At 48.2% G+C, this 23,349-nt stretch overlaps 1 protein-coding gene across 1 annotated transcript; it reads left to right on the top strand.

Moving 5' to 3' along the window:
* Nucleotides 1–6,488: 6,488 nt before the first annotated feature.
* SHISA2 (shisa family member 2) lies at nt 6,489–11,815 on the top strand. The gene is made up of 2 exons (XM_064737502.1): nt 6,489–6,783; nt 8,851–11,815. Exons 1-2 carry the CDS (start codon nt 6,489–6,491, stop codon nt 9,402–9,404), a joined length of 849 nt encoding a protein of 282 aa, XP_064593572.1. The 3' UTR covers nt 9,405–11,815.
* The last annotated feature ends 11,534 nt before the right edge of the window (nt 11,816–23,349 follow it).

The following is a 23,349-nucleotide window of genomic DNA, read 5'->3' as shown; positions in this document are numbered from 1 at the left end:
TCTAATACAAAGGCATATTAGGTTCAATTTATACTTTATTAGTAAAAATATTTAGCTTGAAATGCTCCTCTGAATAATTTGTCATTTTATACTTGAGAACTGTCACTTTCATCATCACCTCTCCCCATGACTTATTTGTAGTGCTGCAGCAGCTGGTGCTTGTTGCTCTGTCATGGTGATACCCACATTGGGGTGGCATCAGGGCTTGCCATGCCGTGGAGCTGCTGGAAAATACAGGAGCAGAAGGCATATGGGGGTAAGATTCTGGTCTCAGATAGATGAATGGTAATATCAGTCCACCAGTGACAGAAGTAGTAATATAAAAATCCCGACACTGCTGCAGAGTGCTGGATGTATCATTTTAAGTGCCCTGGGAAGTGGAGGGAGGGGCAAAATTCCAAAGCCTCTTTGCCAGGCTAGATATTTGTAGAGTAAAATAGCAATGATTCAAGCAAATACAGTCTTCTTTACTTCTTTTCAAAGCAGTGTAAAAAATGTCCTGACCTAGGAAATATTATCGTAAGTATTGTTAATTTTCCACAACAAGTTGCTGCTTCTTGCCTGTCTGCAGTAATAATCCCTTATATAAACCCCCAGACTGCAAATTTAGGTGCACTGAGACCTGTTGAGAAGAAGTGTTTTTTTTTTTTTTTTCTTTTTTCTGGAACCTCACTGATTTCACTGCACAGGCAAAAAGTGCGAAAAAGGCAACAGCTGTGTAGTGATGCTATTTCTGCCATATGATGCCCAAATCTTTGTCTTGCACTAAGGCATTAGGCGGTAAAGAACAGTAAATTTCTGGTTTTAAATATCCTTAGTTTTCTCTTCCTGCATTTGATAAATGCTCATACTTTGTGCTCTGCATGGCATAACCTAAAGTGTGAATGTAGAAAATTCCTGTACTTTCCTGGGGTTTTCTTTTTTTAGTTTTAAATAACTTTTTAATAATGATGCCTTGTCAAATTGGCTGGCCTTACTGTGAGGGGAGACAGTGGGATGATGGATTTAGTCCACAAGTAGCCTTCCTCTGGTTTTTGTCTGAGGAGCAGGAAAAAAAATACTAAAATGCTTTCCTTTTCTTGCTAGTGGCTGAGTGGTTGGTTGGAGCAGAAGTAATAAATCAATTAGGAAACAGCATCCCTTTCAATTTGCAGCTGTGCACATCAGCTTTGTATCCAGGCTTTTATGCAGTGTACAGCACTCTGTTGTGTCTGCAGCAAGTGGAAACTCCAAAAATCAATGCACTAAGACTGGAGGGAGAAGAGCCTGACATTTGTATTAATCAAGGCTGTCTGAGTAGTTGGACAACGCTAACAAGCTCCCTAAAGCTCTGCTCCGACTGGGCTGTGTTGAAACCGGGGGGGAGTTTTCTGAGTGACAGCCTCCTCCTGCGCTCGGGAATTTGTAGGGGAATGTCCCCCAGCGCTCGGAGGTACTGTCACCCGCTCACCTCCCTTCAGCTGCATCCCCCAGCCCCTTATCAGGAGAGCGGTGCATTTTGGAGCCAGACGGGCGATAGGGGAGGTGTCTGTGCCGGCTGTGATAAGGCGGTGCCAGCCCTGATTGCCGCTGTCACTGCGGCGTGCGCTGAGAGCGAGCACTCGCAGCAGGAGCTGAGCTGCGCCTCCCGGTGCGCTCGGTGCCGGTGCAGCCCCTGCGGAGTCACAGCCCGGCCCCTGAGCAGTGTGCTAACTTCATATCCCTTCAGTCAAAGCTATTTTTACAGTCCTCTGCCTCATCCTGTGACTGGGGTTTTTTTGACTCCCTTGGGTCATCTTGATCTAATTATTCTCCAGGAAATGAGAGCCAATAAAAGAAAGCCTTTTGCTATGAGTGCACGTGTATTTAAAAATGCAGTATTAAATATGTTCCCTAAGCAGAAATAAAAACCAGTGCAGCTTATGCAACCAATACCACAACTGGAGTGGCTGTTTCCACCCTTAAGTGTACTGATGGTGTTTAAATTATACTTGCCACAGGTACACTAGTGTAAAAGGTACTGAATAACCAGGTTGGGAGGAAAAGGAAAAGCTGCTAAGGTAAGCTCATTTATTCTGGTAACTATCCTCACCTGGGAAATGTTGTTGGTATAATCTGTCAGTCTGGACTGCAATCTCAAATCCAATAGTTCTCCATACAAACTCCACAGTGGAGTTTCAGTCACGCTACTCTTCTCACTAACTTCACACGGGGGCAGCAAGGCATTGCTTTAGCAGCAGGAAACACTGTTTTGCCTGAGAAGTGACTTTGCTGGAATAAATGGACCAGATGCAGGGATTTCAACTCCAATGTGATTTGTTCCTAAGTTAAAAAAACCTACAAGCAACAAAACAAACAGTTTTTAAACTAACCCTCTGCATGATCAGAATGAATTCCTTTATTTTGTGTTACCAGGAAGAGAAATCTCTTTTGTTGAAGTGTACAAAAAGCAGTAAAATCCATCTCTTGTGGTAAAGCATGGCCTGACTTTTACATGGCAAGCCATCTAAACAATAGTACCATGATGATGAGTTCTAGCTGAAGACTTCAGGCTACGTTTAATTTACAATCCTGATCTGCAACATTGTGGACACAACAGTAGAGCCAAAGTAATTCCAGAATCCAGATTTTCAAGATTCCTGATAAGGTTGCAGAATTGTTTGACAGTAATGATGTAACAGTAGGTATGTGAGCTAAATGGAATGGGAAAGTACATATATGCTTGCTTGGCATCTAGGGCTGGGCAATGGAAAGCAGATAATCTCACTTGTGCCCAAGTGACAAGACCATCGAGAATGAAACCAGAAATTCCAAAGGGGAAAAGAAGACAGTATCCATCTGCCATCTAAACTTCATCACCAATGGGTCAAAAAGAAAGAGAATAGGAGTTGCTGCCAGTTTTGTGTTCTCTCCCATATCATGGGAATGCGACAAGCTACAACAGCATGGGTTGAATATACCAAAGGGAAAACAAAACATCCCTAACAGTAAGAGCCACTCACACACTCACAGAAGCTCATGGCAGCTTGGAGAGAAGTGTCACAGGGTTTTCCTTTTCCTAGCCCTAGGAGAGATTCCAGACAGAGATACAGAATAAGGTGAGACATCTGTGTTCCTGTGTTATCTTGGAGAATTTCTAGGACAGACACCCAAAGGGGAGGATAGCACAGCCAGCCCCGACAAATGTTTGTGGTACCTGGTTGTGAATGGCTCAGCAGCTCAGACTCAAGGTGAGGTATCCTCATTTTCCCCTCTCTTGAACTGGGATCTGTTCAGAATGAGAGATGTGCTTTTGTATTATCTGTCTTTTCATGCCTTTCTTATTTCTGTTGTCTTTTTTTTGAAGTAGGAGCTGGTGTATTTGTGAAGAACTTCAGCACACGAGGCATGCCAGCCCTGGGAAAGCAAAACACTGTGCTCTGAAAGCACAGAAATACTTTTGAAAGATTTCCATCTGGAGGGAGACTGTAATATGGAGAGAGACAGCTGGAGAGAGCCAGCAAAAATGCCCAGGTTTCATCAAGGAGAATGCCTGTCAGTGCAGTGACTGGGTGAATTTACAAGGTAAGCAGATACTGGTGTTAGAGAGCCACTCAAACAGATGGTGGCCATTATCCCACAGCAGCTCTGCCTTCAAGGATGAGCATCCAGGCTGGGCAGTGGCACAGGCAGCTGTGCCACAGCTCTGTGCCCAGGCATGCAGGGCTGCAGGTCCTGCTCTCACACAGCCACTGCCACAGCTGCACTTTGGGTCCTGCAGGTGATGCAATGTGCTGTGCATGGACTCAGCCCCTACACTGCTGCACAGACAGCTCTGAGTGTTAAAAATTACGTGGAAAATGCACTTCACCTATTTCAGACAACTAGCAGAAGTGCTTTTAAGTCTTATTTTCACTGCTCTAAGAGAGACAATTTTTCAGGACTAGCAGAACAGCAGGTGAGTTCTTCAAATTCCCATAATAAAATAAAACATTTATTTGCTTTCCTGATATCATGCATTTGGTTGGAAAATGACAAAGAAGATTTCTACTGATCCTAAGGCCTCAGAAAACGAAACCTGGTAGTAGTATTACAAATTCAGAGACTTGTAGGAAAAAAAAGAAAGTTTAAGCAAATAAGAGAGATTTGTAGATTATGTGATCATTACTGGATACATGTAGGATTTTAAAATCTTTTCCCACTCCACCACCTATATGTTATTTTAATTATATCTAAAAGCTGCACTATGCTTAGTTTGATGGGATATGATGTGTTTGGTGTCCTACAAAATCTGTGATACATTTATTTTACATTGAATTGATATAATGAGATTGCTTGACATGGGAAAGCAAGTGAAAAAGTCACAGAGTAGGAAAGACTTGCTATATTTATGTGGTTCCACATATTTTGGTTCTGGATTTTTGTGTGCTTTTAAATTTAAATCACAGGGATATTACCTGATCAGCTTGTAAAGACAGTGAAAAAAACCACACCAAACTCCACTAATTAGTCTATTGCTAAACAGGATCTAAAGCATTTTGCAAAGTGCCAAATGTTTTAAGTTTCACAAAAGCATAATGAGGTACACTATTATCTCTGCTGTTATCCAGGCAAGTTGAGACAAATCCTAAGCTTGAATATATAAAGTACCTGCTACAGATAATCTCTGCAGGGGATCTGGGGCTGGTATTTTGTTATGATCAGGACTCCTAACTTGGAGTGCAGATGAGATTAGATAGTCTGCTTCTCACCTCTCTTCTCATAGTCTGGTTTTGCTATTGAAAGAGAACCACCTTACTGAGTATCAGTGAACCATCAACTCAAAGGATGGGACTGGGAAAGCATTTTGCTTGCCACGTATAAAAGAATCAAGAAGCTGCTTTTCTTATTATGAAAATGTGTGTCTAACCCAGATTCAAGGAAAATGATCTCGTAGGAAGACCTCTGTGAATGTAGGCATTTAACAGCTGCTGTGCTGTCACTTGTGGCTGCCAGACATCCAAAGACAGGTCACTGGCAGGAGCTCATGGTTCTAATTCCTTTCCCAGGCAATTCTCTTCCCTCTCTGTGCCCCATCACTGATGGGGGTGTCTTGAGCAATGGGTGCTGTGGGGGGGCATGGGCTGAGTGTACGAAATCTGTCACTGTCCAGGGCTGTCTGTGGGGGGCTCCTCGTTCTGGAGCTGACAGCTCTGGGCAGCTGCTACTCAGGATTTGAGGTGGAGCATCTCAGACCCCATCAGATGAATCACTGCATGTTTCTTCTCATTCACCCAGCTGGGCTGATTGGGTGATGTAAAACCTGTGGTGCTGCCGCCCCATTTCCATCGTGGTAAGTGCAAACTTTTCCAAAGGTTAGCTGCTCCGGGTTACTGATCGTCTCTGAGGTAAGTAAGGTATGAGGTGTATGGGACCACCTCTGCACCCTGCCCTTACAGCAGCACAGCTCCAGCCATGGGCTGAGCTGCAGAAGGGCCACGGCTGGAAAAGGACTCCCCAGGAAGAGCAGCGAAGCTGAGGGGCAGAATGCATTTACCTGGTCCCGAATTTGACCAGAATCTGGTGCTCCAGAGCAGCAATTCAGTGAAAGCCCGTAGCTGGCAAACACTGGCTGAAATGAGAACAAAAGAGGGGATGAAGATGGAGGGAGAAGGGCAATGACTAAATTGAAGAAGAAAAGCTTGAAAGAGTGAAATACACAACGCTTTGCAGTCACCTTCCTCCCAGTGATCTGCCTTTACAGCGGAATTTAGAACCAGTGCTACTTATCGGAGCTTCCGTGTTTGTGCCTTTTTCTTAAAAGAAGTATTTTTTTTTACTTGATGCTATGCATTGTAAGCCAGAGTTGTGCTTGGTGTCACGACAGCCGTCTCACAGGGAGCGAGAAACCACAGACTTTACTGACACTTCAGCAGCTGAAGGTGCATCCTAGTGCCCGGCCTCCGGCTGCCACTGACTTTTAACAAGTCGTGCGCCAAGTACACGTTGCGGGGCTGTCTCGGGTGCCGGTGCCGGAGCAGTGTCGGTGTCCGGCGGGACGGCGGCTGCTTCCCCCGCGCACCGGCCGCCGCCGCCACCGCCGCCCGCGCGCTGGTACCGCCCCGTCGGGCGGGGCGGGCGCATGCGCGCTGCGCCGCCCCCACCGGCTATAAGTGCGGGCGCGGCGCCCCCCGCGCTGAGCGGGCGCGGCGCCGGACGGGGCGTACCGGGAACAGCGCGGTGTGGGCTCGGCGCGCCCGACCCGCTCCGTCCGTGGGAGGATCGCGGGCTCCCGCCGTCCCTCGCCCATGGGCGCGGAGGAGGGCGCGGCGAGGCGGCGGGGAGCGAGAGCGGAGTAGCGGCGCCCCCGGCTCCGCCGGTGCGCCCCGGGCGGCGGCTCCGCACCCCGCGGGCCGGCCCCGGGCATGCGGCGGCGGCGGGACCCGCGGCCAGAGTCCCCGCAGCGCGGCGGCTGCCTGCCCCGGGGGGCCGGGCGGCGCTGCCCCGGCGCGGCGGGGCCCTGACGGAGCGGCCGCCCCCCCGGCGGCGCCATGCGGGGCTGGCTGCTGCTGGCGGCGCTGGGCTGGCTGCTGCCGGCGGGGGCCGCGGCCAGCGGCGAGTACTGCCACGGCTGGCTGGACGGGCAGGGCGGCTGGCGGGACGGCTTCCAGTGCCCCGAGCGCTTCGACGGCGGCGACGCCACCATCTGCTGCGGCAGCTGCGCGCTCCGCTACTGCTGCTCCAGCGCCGAGGCGCGCCTCGACCAGGGCGCCTGCGACAACGACCGGCGGCAGGGCGGCGGCGAGCCGGGCCGCCCCGGCAAGGACGGCCCCGACGGCGCGGCAGGTGAGGCGGCCCCGGCCGGGCAGGACGGCCCCGCGGTGTCTCCGGCTCGGCGGCTCCGCGGGAGCCGTCGCGGGTTCGCGGCGATCTTCCTGCCCGCCCCTTCCCCCCTTGCCGCCGGTGCTCCTCCGTCGAGTGGTGCGGCGGCACGGACGGAGCCGGCGCTGGCCGGGCTCTCACACGGGAGGAGTGCCCAGTGAAGGCCTGCCTTTCCCGTCCCTGCTGCTGGAAATCCCAGCCACGTCTCTGTCAGAGCAGGTGACACCACTCCCCTGGGTCCCGGGCCAGCCGTCTCGGCCTGGCACAGCTCTGCCGCCGCTTTGAACGGGCTCCTCAGCCGTGGTTGAGCTCCCCATTGAAAAGGCAAGGAAAAATGAGACAACCCCCATGAGCAGATCAGAAAAAGTAACAGGATATTTCAAAAGGACTCTGGCTGGTCCCCACTGTAATTGTGTATGTTCTTTCAGCTCTGATATCCCCACTTAGGACTGGTTTTACAAGATTGAATTTCAAGGATAAACTCAAGTCTTTCTACTGCTGTTTAAAAAAGCCCCGGTGGCTCCCCAGCACCCTTGCTGCCATCCACACGTGCTGAGTGCAGGAGAAGTAGCCTGAAGTGATGTTATAATTAGGACAGATTTACTCCTGGAAAACTTGCACATTACAGTGTGGAGCAAGTGTGTGCACCTGCTCGAGAGCTGCTGTGGCGCCAAGTGCAGAAGTGGAGATGATGTTTTACAGCCTTTTGTTTAAAAGCACCAAAGTGATGGAGGAGAAGTGGCCTTTTGTTTATAACTCGCTTCATCTCACCAGCTGTGCCAGGAAGCATTCTGACTTGAGCAGACAGATAACCCCCCCCCCCCCCAGTTCTGAGAACAATGCATTTTTGTAACTATTTTTTTATTTAAAATTTATTGCTTTGCAGGTTTGGGAGCCATTGCCCTGTGCTGGCACTGATTAACTTGCAGGTCATTAGCAGTAGCTACCTTAGCAGGGTCAGACAGGGTCAAGCAGGGATCCAAAGCCCTGCCTGAGTCTTGGAGCTGCCAGGTTTTGGTGGAAATGATGAACTCCAGGCATGTTGCTGAGAGCATTCACAAGCACTGAAGGGAGACACCTTCCCTTTGTTATTTGTGGATATATCCATGTACATTTCTTACTGAGGCAGAGAAAAAAGCTTTTTCCCTGGGACTGCAGAAAGGATTATCTCAGTTGGATAGAGCATGGCGCTTGTATAACACCATTGTGGGTCTGATCCCCATATGGGCCATTCACTAAAGGGTTGGACTCAATGATTTTGTGTGTCCTTTCCAACTCAGGTGTATTCTGTGAAATCTCTATGTGTAGCCCAGATTGTTCCAAGGATGATGCTTACCATCCTTGGTGGCTCCTGATGCCTCCAGTGAGCATCATCCATACTTTCTGCTCCCACCCCTTGCCCACCCTCAGTCCTCCTGCCCTGATGTCCCGTCATTAGGCCTCACAAGGAGGAATGCTGCCCCTTTGCAGCATGGTGCTGTTTCTGCACTGCCTGCACTGACTGCACTAGGTTTCTCCCTACACCTGGGGCTGAAGTGCAGAGCAGGTGGACATTCATCCCCAGAGTTGTGGGGTGCCAGAGGCCCTGTGATTACTGTCTGGTTGCTGCCTGGCTGTCACCCTGCCCCAGCGGGCTGACAGCAGCCAGAGTGGGCTGGTGGTGGAGAGGGATGTCGTGTGGCACCAGGGTTTGACTGCCCTGTGATCCTGAGCCCCCAGCAGGGATCCTGCCCCAAAGTATCTCCCTAAGGCACTGTTCAAACCCAGCTGTATTGTGCCTGATTGTTCCAGTAAGACATAATTGGAGACATGATTTGATGAAATGTGGAGCAGTGGTTGCTGTGAACTAGACCGTCACCAACAGGAGAGAAATAGAAGCCTTTGGGTTTAACAGCCCTTTTCATCATTCTGGTATAAAATGCTCTGCTTGTGTTGACCTGTGCTGGGAGGAAGTGGGCTCTGCTTGGATGAGGGGGGATTGCTGAGGTTTGTCCTTGGCCCATGGTGACAATGTTTTCCTTGCTGTTGCAGTGCCCATCTACGTGCCGTTCCTTATCGTGGGATCTGTGTTTGTCGCCTTCATCATCCTGGGGTCGCTGGTGGCAGCTTGCTGCTGCAGGTGCCTGCGGCCCAAGCAGGAGCCCCAGCAGAGCCGAGCCCCTGCGGGCACCCGCCTGATGGAGACGATCCCCATGATCCCAAGTGCCAGCACCTCCCGGGGCTCCTCCTCCCGCCAGTCGAGCACGGCTGCCAGCTCCAGCTCCAGCGCCAACTCGGGGGCCAGAGCTCCCCCGACCAGGTCCCAGACCAACTGCTGCCTGCCGGAAGGGACCATGAACAATGTCTACGTCAACATGCCCACGAACTTCTCGGTGCTGAACTGCCAGCAGGCCACGCAGATCGTGCCACACCAGGGCCAGTTCCTGCACCCGCAGTACGTGGGCTACGCCGTGCAGCACGACCCCGTGCCGCTGAGCCCCGTGCCCCCCTTCCTGGACGGCCTGCAGGGCGGCTACAGGCAGATCCAGTCTCCCTTCCCACACACCAACAGCGAGCAGAAGATGTACCCGGCTGTGACTGTGTAGCGCTGCCGCCCTCCCCATCCCCACCCAGCCTGTTTTAATATCTGAACTGAATGGAGGAGAAATACTTCCTTGGAACAAAGCTCCCAGAACACCACTTGTAAATAATTTTGAAAGGCTCATGCATGTCAGACGGTGTTTATAAACCATTTATTTTCATCGAGGTCTGTTGCCAGGAACTGTAAGGATGATATCTCGGAATTAACGTTGCCAGATACGCTCTCATTCCAGCGCGTGATTTACGGCGGCGAAGGATTACGCTGGAAATGCATATGTATTTCAGATCACTGTGCTTGTGAGATAAATGTCAGAGCCGTAAAGTGCCCTTCAGGTATGACATGGTCACAAGTATTTGCCTAATTAATTCTAGAAAGAGTTTTGTTCCACTGTACCAGACCACAGTACTTCAGAAACCTCTCTGCTCCCAGCTCCGTAATGACGTTTCCCGTTGCTTCACAGACAATCACAACTGAGAGCCAAGCAGTGCAATCCCTGTGTGCCCAGCCACCGTGGCTTCTTACACACACCCACTTTGGGGTGAAATGCCACCAGAAGCTTGGTCTTGCAAAGACCAATTTTCCTTGTATTTTTTAGGAATTGGAAGAGTGAATTATTCTGCTCTTCTTTACAGTGCACTTGAAACCCTTCATTAATTTGGTTTTGTGTCAAGATCAGTACCCAGTAGTGGTTTGCACAGACTTTATCTTTGTGAACATTTTACTAAAACCAGGGTATGAGGTGCTCGCTCTTTGTGACACTCAGCAAAGCTCTTGGTACAGCTGGCAGTGTCTGAACTGAACCTGCCTTGGCAGAGGAAGGTCAGACTGTGATTCCAAACATGCCTGATTCAACCTCCCTTCCCATGAAACAGGAAACTCGTGTGAATGTCCACGAAGGTGTCAGCCCCAAAGCCTGCTTGCATTGGAGTCTGCCTGTAGGAAAATGTAGTTTATCTTGTCCCCATGAGCCCATTCTGAGTCCCCTGCCCCACCCTGTGGGAGTGGGAGAGTGTTAAACAAAACCCAGTTGGGATGTGAATGGGTTGGTGGAGGTTTGAAATCCATCCCCTTTTCTTCTTTACACGTGGCAGGGGATTAGGAAGGCACAGCTGTATTTAAAAATAAGGAAAAAGACCCAACCAAGGGACAAAGGTGCTTGTGGTGTCACAAGGGTCATGGAGGTAGTGAGCTGCAGACAGCAGGGACACTTAACACTGGAGCTGCTGGCTCTGTCCTGCTTTGCTTCATCTGGGGAAAACACCTCTCCAGATTGAAGAGGCAGCAAACAATCAGATCATTCTAATTATATCACTCCAAATGCAGCAAAGCTTTGCTGACAGAAAGGCTGGTTTTGTCTCTAGAAATGTAACCTCTGCATTTCCATCCATTTGCTCCTCAGCCAAAACAGTGCCGCAGAAGACTTGAGGCCCTGTGCAAAACCCAAGCAGTTACTGTAGCCAGACCAGTGCTGACAAAAGGTTTCCTATTGTCTGATACTGTATCAATATGTAGCAATAACTGTGATGCTATGTTTTGTATGTCTGTTTTTAAATGACACAGAAGGTGCAGATGCATTGCCAAACGCAATGGTTTACTCATAAACACGCCACACACAGGCCGTCTGCACCAGGCAGCCGTGGTTTGGCCACTGACACGGGGAAATGAATAGGTAATTTATCCCAGATCTGTTGTTCCTGGCTGTGATCTCCCAGTCAGTGTGCAGGATCTGGGCAGAAAGGTTGGTTTGTGAGACCTGGCTTCCTCTCCAGGCAGGCTGGGTGTCTTTGGGAAGCGGCGCCCGGCTGCTGGCGGTGTCGGATGCTGCACAGCTCGGTGCTCGGGCATCTTGTGGGCAGTGGGAGCTCCAGAGCTGGGTGCTCCAGGCTTCTGAAGGACCCCCTGCATTCTCTGGGGGTGTGGGTCTCCACCTGCCCACGTTGCAGTGGGGTCACGCTGGGCTGGCAGCAGGCACAGGGGCAGCTCCGTGTGCTTCCCTGGCAGCAGGAGGTGGCCCTGGGTGAGCCCTGGTGCTGTGCCACTGACCCTGCCCAGCTGAGAACCAAGTCAGCTCCCCCCTCTGCCTGCCTTGCACAGGCCCTGCCAAGGACACCTCCTCTGACCTACAGAATTCAGGTGAATCTTTGTATATTGTTTACTTGTTTAAAAAAAAAAGAATAACTTAAATTTAAGTCTGTAGAAATTAATTTACAACTGAAGGCAGAGAAACGTGAGCTCTAATAAAAGGAATTTTGTGAGATGTGGTGTTTTTTTTTTAATGTCATGTACAATAATGTAAAACCAATGTTACCATTTGATATAGCTTTTAAATCTCTGAAAGAGCACTTGCTTTAAAGTGTTTCTTACAACTGAAGAAAAAAGCCCCCTTTGTTTCTTAATAAATACTTTATGGTGTGACTTTGGTTTTGTTTGCTTTGTCATAGGGATTTTATTTTTTTAGCTAATGCTTTGCTTTCCTGTGTCCCCAAAAAGAACATCTGACCAGCCCCCCTCTCCAGACTGGCAAAACCAAAAGTTTGAACTTTTTGCTGTGTTTCTAAAGAATAACAGTAAACCCAACAAATTACATGTCTGAACAGTGTGCTGCAGTGGGGCGTGTTCTGAGGGGATATTTTTGGGGAGAAGGGGCACAGGGAGATGGTGTCTGAGCATCAGCTGAGCTGGGGATCCCTCGCCTCTCAGATGGCTGGGGAGCAGTGGTGGGAGCAGGATGGGTGAGAGCCTGTGGGCTTATCAAGTTCCCTCTTGTCAAAGAATGCCAAATACTCTGCATCAAATGGCATTTTCTGAGAATTTTGTTTTCAGTTGGATTCACAGTCACCAGCTGAGCATTTTGAGTGTGTAACTCTCAGTAAGTGGCTGTGCTGTCCCCGCTGTCCTCTGCATGGGGACCCTTCTTGCTAGAGCAAACTCCATCCTCAGAAGTGAGACCAGAACCAAAGCCCTGTAGTGCCATAGCTCAGTCTGGGATGAGGCCACTCCGCTTTCCTGGTGTTTGCTCCCTCTTGCTGCTGGAGATGCTGGCATTGCACTCTGTGGGCAGGTGAGTGGCTGGAGGAGCCTAAAGGGCAGGGAGAGGAAATGGAGTGACTGTTGGATCTCAATGTTTATAACTCAGAAAAGTAGGGAAGAGCAGTCTGGGAAGAGCATCACCTTGGTCAGGCTCTACATTGCACATTCCAAAATGCCACAGCTCCCTGGTGTTTGGGGGAGGTGAGGCAGCAAGGCTGGGAGCAGAAAGCTGGCAGGGAAGGAGGGGGTCAGCCATGGCTGGGAGCAGATGTGCTGAGGTGACGAGCACTGCGCAGCGGGGGAGGCCGACAATTTGTGTTAAAGCTTTTTCTTGTGTTTTTTATCTGCGGAGCAGCTTCGCCCTTGGCAGATGTTTTCTTTTTGTGCCGTGCCGGAGTTGGTGTGCACAGCAAGCAGTGGGGAGGGTGGGGAAAAGCTGGCAATCCCCACAGGCTGGGCTGGTGCTGGTTGGCCCTGCGTGCACCAGGCTGGTGGTGTCCTCACAAGGGGACCTGTGGGCACAGCGGTGCCCCGAGGTGGCTGTAGGCAATCCTGTGCCCAAACCACTGAGCCACGCAGAGAAGAGCAGGAAAGCATCGCCAGTGACAGGATCCCCTCCCAGCACCCACACAAACACTCTGGAATGCCTCCCCTGTGAGCTGGCACCTCAGGGGACAGAGCCCCTTAGCAGGGGCTTGTGTGGCCCTGTCCAGCTGCCACCAGCTGTGCCACGGTCACCAGGGGACAGTGGAGGTTGTGCAATGTGGCCCACGATGCCCAAGGGGAGCAAGCCAGGGAGCAGGTCTCAGCTCAGCACATTAACCTCAGCACCTCCCTTGCAAAATGTCTCATTTGCTGCTCACTTTTGATCTTCCTGGAGCTCTTCTCCCTCCAGATTTTCTGCCTTTCCACTCTTTTCCTCCCACTGAAGTTATTACTAAATATTATTCCCCACATGTGTTCCCTTCTATTTTTCCAAGCTGAATCTCATTTTATTGTTTCCTCTTCATATTTCCTGCTTCTCAGTAGGTCTCTTTGTAATATTTCTCTGTCCTCAGTGGGGTTTGCAGCATTTTCCCACCCAGGATCACTTGCAAATGGACTCAACAAATCACATAAACATGTGCCATACTTTCTCCCCTTCCCCATCTACACTGAATGGAGCCAGTTCCATGGAACCCTGGCCATCCTGGAGGCTCAGTGTCCCCTGTCCCATAGGAGAGCATTTAATCCTTGTGACAGTATTTCTGTGCAGCCTGAATGGCCAGATAACAGCAGCCACTGGTGCTGTAACAGCCTCCTGTGCCTCAGCAATGGGGACAAGCCCATCGTGCTGGGTTGTGTGCCACAGAACACCGCTGTGGGCTCCAGTGAGGAGGCCTCAGGTGAGCCAGCACTGTGGTGTGGCTGCTCTGCACCAAACACTGCATAGTGCTGGCCTGTCTGCAGCCAGCCTGGAGGTGAGAGTGGCACAGGCGATGTCTTGCCAGCACCCTGGGGTGTGCCAGTTCCCCATCTCCTGGGGGACACAGCTTCCCTCCCACCCATCCCTGGGAAGCCACTACAGCCCTGCACAGGGATGGATTTTCTCCCCTTGCTGCAGAGATCCCCCTTCCTGTGCCAACACTTACTGGTTTTGTGATTTGCCCACAGAAGTTTGTCCTTTATACCTTGAAAATCCCAGCATACTGACCTGACCCCAGGCCTTTTTCACCTGGCTAGTGACCTTGCATCTCTCACCTTCTCCAGCTTCTCCATGCTGGCTTGTTTGCAATGTTTTCCCTGGCCCTCATGTCATTTCCATCTCGTGCTTGTCCCTGCTGAGCCAGACCTCTTGTGGGGGCAGCTGGGCTGGATGGGAACATCTGGGGCATCAGTTCATGGGCAGAGGCACAGCTTCATTTGGAAAATACCTTCCCACTTAAGATCAAAGGTGATATCTTCCAAATACTGAGGGCAAGGCAGCAAACATTCCACTAGGCATGGCTGAAAAGTTGCTAGGTGTGCAAGAGGCCAAGTATCCTCTTACTCCCTGATTTTCATTAGACGAGGGCAGACAAACCTCTCTGGAGTGTAACAGGAGTCACAGCTCTCAGATTCCAAGTGCCTCCAGCATTGTACTGGCTGCTCTCTTTGTCAAAAGAAAGTTAGTTGACTTTATGTTTAATATTAATCAATTTGGGTGGCTATTTCTGATGAGATGAAGCCATGCAGGTAACAACTCAAAGCAGTCACTTTCTGCACTGGGCACATCCAGCTCACCAAGGACACATGTTCCTTTCTGTTTGTATTGTCCATAACACATCAGGAAATACAAAAGAAAACTCACCTGAAACCTTGAAATCTTGTCTGCCATCACAGGCTGTTGCAGTGACACCATTTAGGCTTATAATAGCAAAAAGAGATTTCAAACATTCAAGAAAGAATAGCAATAACATTTTTCTCCTAAACATGATAATCCTTTACTTTCAAGTAAATAGTTTCTTATTGCCTGTTATCAGTCCTTCAAAAAACCTCCAGCAAAATCAAGGCAAACAGTGATACATTAAACTGAAAAATGTTTAATTCAACAGGTAAGTTGCTTTCCATCAAACCTTCCTCATGTTTAGTGCTGAACCAGCTCAGGGCATGGCCCACCCTGGTTTGCCTCTCTAGGTTAATTTGAAAAAAAAAAAAAAAACAAGAAGGCACTACTTTGGATCATATCACTGCTATTAAACCAGGGCAAGTGAGCATCATGTCAGAAACCAGTAATAATGCAGTGTGCAGGGATAGAATGCAAGAAAATATAATGCAGAAGGTAGTCTCACACCTGAGGAGTTGCAGCTGTTCTAATCACCAAAGATTAGGAACAGGCCTGCCCTTAATGGGCCACAGCTGTGTCCAATAATGAGGAGTGCTATAGAAGAGTGGGTAAGCTGGGTGAGGAGTGAGATGGAGTTTATTGACTGTGCTGTGAGGAGCTGTCCATGAGAAATCACCAAGAAGGTATGGAACTTCTGCAATAAGATGACAATAATGTAGCAATAAATTAAAAATACTTCTCTATCTCCCTTTCAAGATATAGAGCAGCTTCACAGGATTATAAAAAATTGGCTGTATTGGAGGGGACCCTAAAGATAGTCTAGTTCTCAGTGTCCCACCCAGCCTAGCCTTGAGCACCTCCAGGGGTGGGGTACTTAAATTTCCTTCTGTCAGGTTTAGGAAGAGCTCTGAAAGCTGATGGGGACAATGTGGCAGAGTGTTTGATTCTGCTGGGTGCAGAGCACAGCTTAGCTGGGCCACAAACTTCCCAGAGCTCGCTGGTGCTGCAGATGCTGGCACGGGTCAGGCCTGACTTGTTGCAGGACAAGATGAGGATGTTGGTGTGTTGTGCAGACTCTGCTATGATTCAGTATCCAAATGGTAAATATTGGCTTATGCAGCTGCTAATTCCCTCAATATTTGCTTTTGAGAGACAGAATCCTATTGACTTCACACAATCAGACAGTCTATGTGTGATTGTAAATATCTCATTATGGGGGGAAAATAATTCCAATTTACATTGCTGCAAACCAAAAGCAACTGCTGTAGATTTACTGAGCAGTCAGAATCAGGCTCTCAGTTTCACAGCTGAAGCCCACCCTCACTGTCGATGGGCAAATACACACAGTCATTGCACAGGATTTAGTGAGCAGTATGAGAGCAGTAGGCAGCTCAAGCTCTGATACCTGGCACATCCAAATGAGCTGGCACTAGGATCACACTGTGGTTTTTCAAGGACTAAGGCATGTTTTCAGGAGCTTACAGGCAATTCCTTCCAGTGTGGAGAAAGGAAGGAGTGAGATGGAGCAGCACAGTTACAAACCCAGCCCAGAATCCCCTTTCTCCTGAGGAACTGGGGGGTGCTCCTGCTGCCTGCACTCGATACCAGCAAGTACCAGCAGCTCCACAGGACCAACAAAGCAGTCTTGGTTTACTGTGACAGCTGTGCTGCACATTTTTGATGAGGCTGTAGGCCAGTGCCAGCTGAGCCATCAGACAAGGTGGCTGTGAGAGCTGAGGCTCCCAGACTCGCCACTGCAGGATTTAAGTGCCGCTCTGCCCTGAAAGGTCGGAGCTTCTTCACTTGAGGGCTGCTTCGTGTGAGCCAGGAAGCTCAGTGCTCCCACCACTCTGGCATGGCACCAAACAGGGACAGCACCAAACACCAAGGGAAATCCAGAGGGGAACCATGACCACCTCTGACTCTCACCCCACCATCCTTAGAGAGTCATGGCAAGAAAAATGCAACATGAGCTCCCTCCCTTCGAGCTTCCTCATGGTGAAGGTCCTGGCTGGGCATGGCCACTGCAGCAAGGTCTCCCCAGCACTGTTCACCATTCCCTTACCTGGGACACAGCCCACTCCTCATCTGCCCTTGAGCTCCTTGCTCAGTGTGAACAGCCAAAAACCAACCCTGTCGTTCAGGGGTTTTTAAAGCCTTGTTTCTCTGCAGTCCTGTATTTCTGCTGAGGAGGGCACTCACCACTCCTTCCAGGTTTCTGAGGACTTGTTGCACCCCAAATGCTGAGGGAACTCAAAGAGGCATGGGGCTGTGCTGGAGGGAGGGCTGGTCACTGGGTACTGCCACAGCAGCACTCACTAAAAGGGATTATGTTTCTGAAATCTTCTTGCTTAACATTCCTCAGCCAGACCTTTCTCAGTTACACTTCTATTTTTTAATGCTCCCATTTCAGACTTGAGCATTAATCTACAGGTTTAGGGACTTTGATTCTTCTTTGTTCTGGTACGAGGCACCGAAGCCTGCCGTCAACAGACTTAGCAGCTGCTCCAAATATTTGGCTCTGGGACATGAGCACTAGGCTCTCTCACAGCCCTGCCTGTCAGACTGTTAGAGGGAAAGTCTCTGAGGTGATTAGTCAACTAATATATCTAATAAGGGGTTTAAGCAGCAATCCATTATGTTTAACAATTCTGAGAATCATTTCCCTTTTAGTGTGCTGTACAAGAGACGACAGTGCAGGGAGCAGTTGGCTGAGCATCCAATTCTCCCACCACCAACTGAATAAGGCTTATTTAAGTTTATCATCAATTTTACTTTGGCATAATTGATTGGCCAGATGTGTGAGAAGCTTTTACAAACAGCACAGTTCCTGCTGCTACATGCTTGCAGGCTGGGCTGCAGCTATGGAGGCCCAGGGAAGGAGCAGGCATTTACTCCAGCAAAACAGGGATACACAAGTTCATCACTCTCTTTTAATTTCCCTGCAAAGGAAAAGCAGATACTGGTCTGGCTTTTGGGATGAAAATGTTTTGAAATGTAGTCAAGCAATGACTTGTTAAGGGAAGATGGGAGATTTGGCTTACAGCTTCTTTCTGTTCCATGATTTTAAAAAGAAAATCCAGAAATAATTTGTTGTAAAAAAGTCTCTCTACACTTTTAAAAGTGGTTCTGTCAGCAATCTATTAGGAAAAATCCTATTCCTCAAGTTATAGCACCCTAAGGGGAAAAATTTTAGCCAAACTACATATAAATATGCACTTTCTTCCTGATAAAATCTGTTTAATTCCAGCATCTATTAATATTTGGACAAAGGGATCTCTTTGTTAAAGTTCATACTCTTTCATTTTCTATAAGGATCTGACAGTGCATGTTCCCCATGGCCACCAAAAATCAAGTAAGGCCAACCTTTTCTGCAAATGTAACCTCAGCCACAACTTGAGTCCCATTCCTGCGTTGGTGCCAGGCGACCCCGGTGCGTACGGATGCAGCGCTCCCGGAGACACGAGAGCCTTGTGTGGTGCTTCCTGCTCGAGGCCAGGGAGCTCCAGGGTCACTTCTCCAGGTCTGGCCACACCAGCGAGCTCGGCAGCATCAGCTGAGCAGCAGCAGCAGAGATGTGGCGTTGCTGAGCAGGCAGAAGCAGGAGGGAGCCTGGCCCTGTGCTCCGGAGCAAAGCGGCTGCCATGGTGTCCCCTCACTCCTCGCTGAGCTGTGCTCCCCCTCACACTCAGAGCCTCAAGGGCCCGTGTTAAAACTGCAAATTTAGCTGCAAGTAAGGAGGCAAGGGAAGGTTTTTAGGGCTTAATTTTCCCCTGCTGTGTCTACATGACCTAATTGGGACAAAAGACTTCTAAGCTTTATTTTGGTGAAGCCTTGGTGATATCAAGTGTATCATTTGTAGAAGAATCTCTCTCCACCTAGCTTGTATAAAAAGATAGTTTTCCCCCTGAAGACACTATTCAAATACCAGTATCTGCTGTCAGCTCATCAGTACCATTCTTATTTTGCCATATTAGCCTTGCATTTGGGGCCTGATTTGAGACCTATTAAAGGAACTCAAGCCTTGCTCTAATGAGCAGGCCCTTAAAACACACCCAAAAGGCCGTGAAAAAATAGAAATAATCCATTCAACAGCTTTGCAGACTAAATCTCAAATGTATTTAACACTGAACTCTTGCTGCAAAGCTTGTGGGGGGATAAAACAAACAAGCCTCGGTCTGCTGGATTGCTTTAATAAAAGGTTTATTGGAAATATTTTTGTGCAGACATACAACAGTCAACAATGCTGTTCAAAGCTACAAATTGTCTAAGTTTTCTGAACCTTCTAAAAATACAAGTAAATGACCTTCATTTGTATTCAGTCTGAGAGGGAAACAAACTCCACTGTAATGCAATGCTGTATTTAAACTACCAGAGGACATTAATAGGACCTGAAAATGGTAACACTTCTAGAGGAAAAAACCCACACACTACTGCTGCTCTGCTGGGAGCCAATTAAACATCCCCCCACAGCACCACTCCTCTCTGCATATCCAGATTGAAACGTCCCCATCTGAAACAATATTTGAGCAATTCGAGTACAGATATGACAGACAAGCGGGCACATGACTTGGCTCGCTGATGAAAAAGATGCTGTTAAAAATCCTGTCACTCAAGACCCTGAATATTTGACCTCCCTGTGCAATGGGCTGCACTTTGGGGGCAGGAGGAGGGACAGGGGGACGTTTTCAAGTTAAACATCTCTTCCAACACACACATGTACACAGTCCCAGAGGGCTTGGCTGCCTCACTACTTTATAACTGGAGCCCTTTAAAAAAAAAAAGAAAAAAAAGAGTTGAGCAAGAACTTTGAGCAACTTTGCAGTCTATGAACTCTTGATGGTAAGAACAGCAAGTACTCTTATTCCTCTTCTGAATCAACATATCAACCAGAAGGGCAGAGGAGAGCACAATCACTGTCTGGTAAACTCCCATGTTTTCTAAGAAACCCAGCAGATGTTTTGAAATTGATTAATTTATGCCAAGACGACATCTGGAACATCTTCGCAGGAAAACCACCCAGTAAGGTAGTTAGAATTTAAAACAATCGTGTCTTTCTGTTAATGTTGGCTTTTCCCCTTGGCTTCATTGCTCCATAATTACAAGGGTGCTGACCTTCCAGCTATGCACAGTGACAGTTTGGCAATATATTAACACTTTTCTTCATTGTAAGACTTCTGAGTGATTGCCCAGAGCTGAGATTGCCCACACAGAATTTGTAATTTACTAACTTCTGTTTCTCTTTAGAGGCTACCAAGAGGCTGAATGAGAACGGACCTCTTGTGGCAGATTTCAGAAGAACTTATCTCACCCTCTTCATACGTAAAGAAGGCTTTGGATAAACACCAGTACTCAGCCACTTTACCTTCTGTCCACACCACACACGAGCAGGCCATGAATCCAAATGAAACAACCTCTGGGTTTCACACACTATCACAAAGATATCCAGTGATTAATGAGCCCCTTGCACCAGCTTGAGAGACAGGAACCTGCCCAGGAGCAACACCTGAGCAGAAATCCCACTAACTCTCCATGAGGGGCTGTCACCCAGGACTGAAATAATTCCAGTGCTTAGTTCTGGTGAGTCCACGAGGGAAAGAGGAACCAGTAAATAATTTAGCAATCTTCATAACCCAGGAAACAACCTGCTAAAGCCAAAGCATGCTAAACAAGGAACACTTCTGGCAGGACTCAGCTTGGTGCCAGACAAACTCAGTTCCAGGAGGTAACAGTGCTTCACAAATTCTCAGCTCTGCTCCCTTCCCAGAGCCACAGGAAGGAACCAAAGAAATCAGCTTTATCACAGCTCTTCACGGATGCCTGAGGAATCCCTCCCCTCACTAACCTCTAACAGCAGCACTGGTCTTGGCCAATCTATTTTGTTTCCCTTCACCTCTCCAGACAGCCCATCCAAAAGCACATTCCTGGCCAGATAAACTCAGGCTGTCTAGGTTTCCTGCAGGTCACTGAGAAGCAATCACCTTTGGGATTCACTTGTGTGGCCAAGCAGTGCAGGGCACTTTCTGGTTTTCATTTGCCAACAAAGCTCAAAGCCTCCATTAATCTTACTGTAACATAAGGAAAAGGTACCCATATGGATTTATTTTGTTGTCACCTATTGTACTGACCTATCCCTGGCCTTCTCCGGACATAAAGCTCTGGTCACAGATGCTGAAAGGGAGTGAAGCCTCTCTTGGGTGTCTACAGGATACTGGGAAGAGGTGAGTGTAAGAATCCTTCCTGACAGGACAGAAGGGGTCCAACTGTCTGGAGGCTGAGGAACATGCATGGTCAGTGCCGTATTTTAGATGCAGACTGCTACCCAGATACACCATTGCTAAATTCTCCTCTCCAACCCCTCAGGTATTTCATACCATCACCACTTCTTGTTAGACTCAACAGGACACAAAGAGCTCTCCTGGACCTGATTGAAGTTTAAGGCATTGATACTGTGTGATGATTCAAAACAAAGGTAAAATACCCTCAGTGCTTAACACTAATGAGAAATCTGATAAACTCAAGGTGCTTCTTAGGGCCAAGCAGGCATTCAATGCCTGGTCTGCTTCAAACCTGAGCTGTGAGAAGTACACTCCTCGAAGCATTTAAAGAATAAATTAAGTCATTAGTTATAAAACCAAGGGAGAATGTAAATAGAGTATCACTAGCCTTCACTGATGACTGCAGGGAATGTGAAAACAGAAGATTTAGTGAGTTAGCCCAAAGGGCAAACTGCAGGACAGGGACAGTGTAAGGACTGTGCACCTCTAGGGCTGTCCATAGAGAGCCAAGTTGCACCCAGTGTAGCCACTGACCACGTCCTCACATTTCACATATTCATATAAATAAAGCTTTCTCTGCTTTATTTACACAACTTTATGACTGTCTCCCAGCGAACATACTCCAGTACATGCTGTAAAAAATAATGTAATCTTGGTAAGAGAGACTTCCCTGCAGCATCTGCTATGAGCTGCTGGCTGAAGTAAGGGAAGAGACTGCACCGTTTTGGCCATGCACTATGGGGTGTGTAGTCTAGTAAACTGCAGATTAGCGAGGCTTGACTGTTATCTTAATTTACAGCCCATAGAGTTCATGTTAACTCTACACACATTTTTATGTATATTAGCAGCTTAGTTTGAGCCAGATATTTTTATTAGTTATTTGCCATTTCTCCTTGACAAGTTATTACTGACTTCCCATTCTAGCTCCCTACAGCAAGACCTGAAGCCCTGTCAAGGAGAAGAAAATGTCAACAGACTCCTCAGCAGCGCTCAGAGCAGCTCGGGCTCCCGCTCCCCAGCTTTAAATTGCTACTAGGCAATCATTAAAGGAGCAGCAGCTTCTATGCAAGCTGTGATTATGGTGCTATAAAAAGCAGCAACAGAGCCAACTCTAATTCAGGAAAATCACCGCTTCCATCTGAGTATCCAAACCCATCTCCTTTTGGTCAGTGCAGAGAGCCACTCAGGAAGGCCTTTTCTGATCAAGGCTGGGTAGTTAAGTCTGGACAGTCACGCAGAAATGCCCCATTCCTTCTGCTCCGATACTCCGTCGAGTCGATCACATTTTCACACAGCACTTTCAAAGGCTGCTGTTACTGCTCCGTGCATTTGCCCTAATGAACAAGGAATTCTGTTGATGCAGAGCAGCTGTCATTCTCCTTCTGCTAACACAGCACTCGAATGCACCTCATCATTGCTCATCAAGACAAGCAACTCCAACACCCAGTCTGCAGCACATTACAATACATTAATTCCTGTAATGACTCCAAAGAACAAGAAGAATGCCAGGTCTTGACCTGGGTGGGTTCTACAGAATTAACTCAGCTAGAGATTAAGGCCATACAGTGATGATAAAGTCTGACCCACCAGCCCCAGTGTCACATACTGTATAGCCCTGTGACAAATCCCATGTGCAATTCCCATTGAGCTGACAACCAACACACGTAGCTCAGTCTAAACCACCATTCACTCTAGGGAAGGTTTTTGTTTGTGACACACACTGACCTCAATTTACAGGGAGGTCAAAATGATACAGCCCATAGTCTGCACTAATAAAATAAATCACATCAGATGACAGCTGCTCCTCCCCAGCATCTTTCATTACGCTCTGCAAAATTTTGCTGCCCTAAGTTAAGAACAGAAAAAACTCCAGGATCCCTTCTATTCTCTGCTTAACTAATTTACTTGCCATTCTTCATTATCCTAAGGCTTTTAAAAGTTTTTTTTCTGCAGCGTCATGAAAAGCCTCCAAATTGTTTACATGCCAATGTTTGGTGTGTAGCTTAGAGTACAAAGACTAAGCTGATCTCATTTTGCCTTGGTGGGAAGTTAATTTTCCTTGTGTTTTTACAAAAGGAAGAAACAATTAGCAGTTTTGAGGAGAGGCTTACACCACACATTTCCTAAACAGATTTGGTTTCTAAATAAAGGGAAGTGTTTAACAGGTTATATCAGCATTAAGATTTAAAAACTCCTGGGATCAGGTTTACTCTCCCCTTATTTATTCTCAGCACTAGCATTTGTGCCTTTAAACAAAATTCCTCTCCCAGAAAATACATACATCCACACTTGGCCCCTTGACATTCATGCCTATGGCAAAATTATTTGCACATTTT

Source organism: Zonotrichia leucophrys, chromosome 1, assembly GCF_028769735.1.
Source record: "Zonotrichia leucophrys gambelii isolate GWCS_2022_RI chromosome 1, RI_Zleu_2.0, whole genome shotgun sequence".
Classification (NCBI taxonomy): domain Eukaryota; kingdom Metazoa; phylum Chordata; class Aves; order Passeriformes; family Passerellidae; genus Zonotrichia; species Zonotrichia leucophrys.
This window is presented reverse-complemented; position numbering and strand designations above follow the sequence as displayed.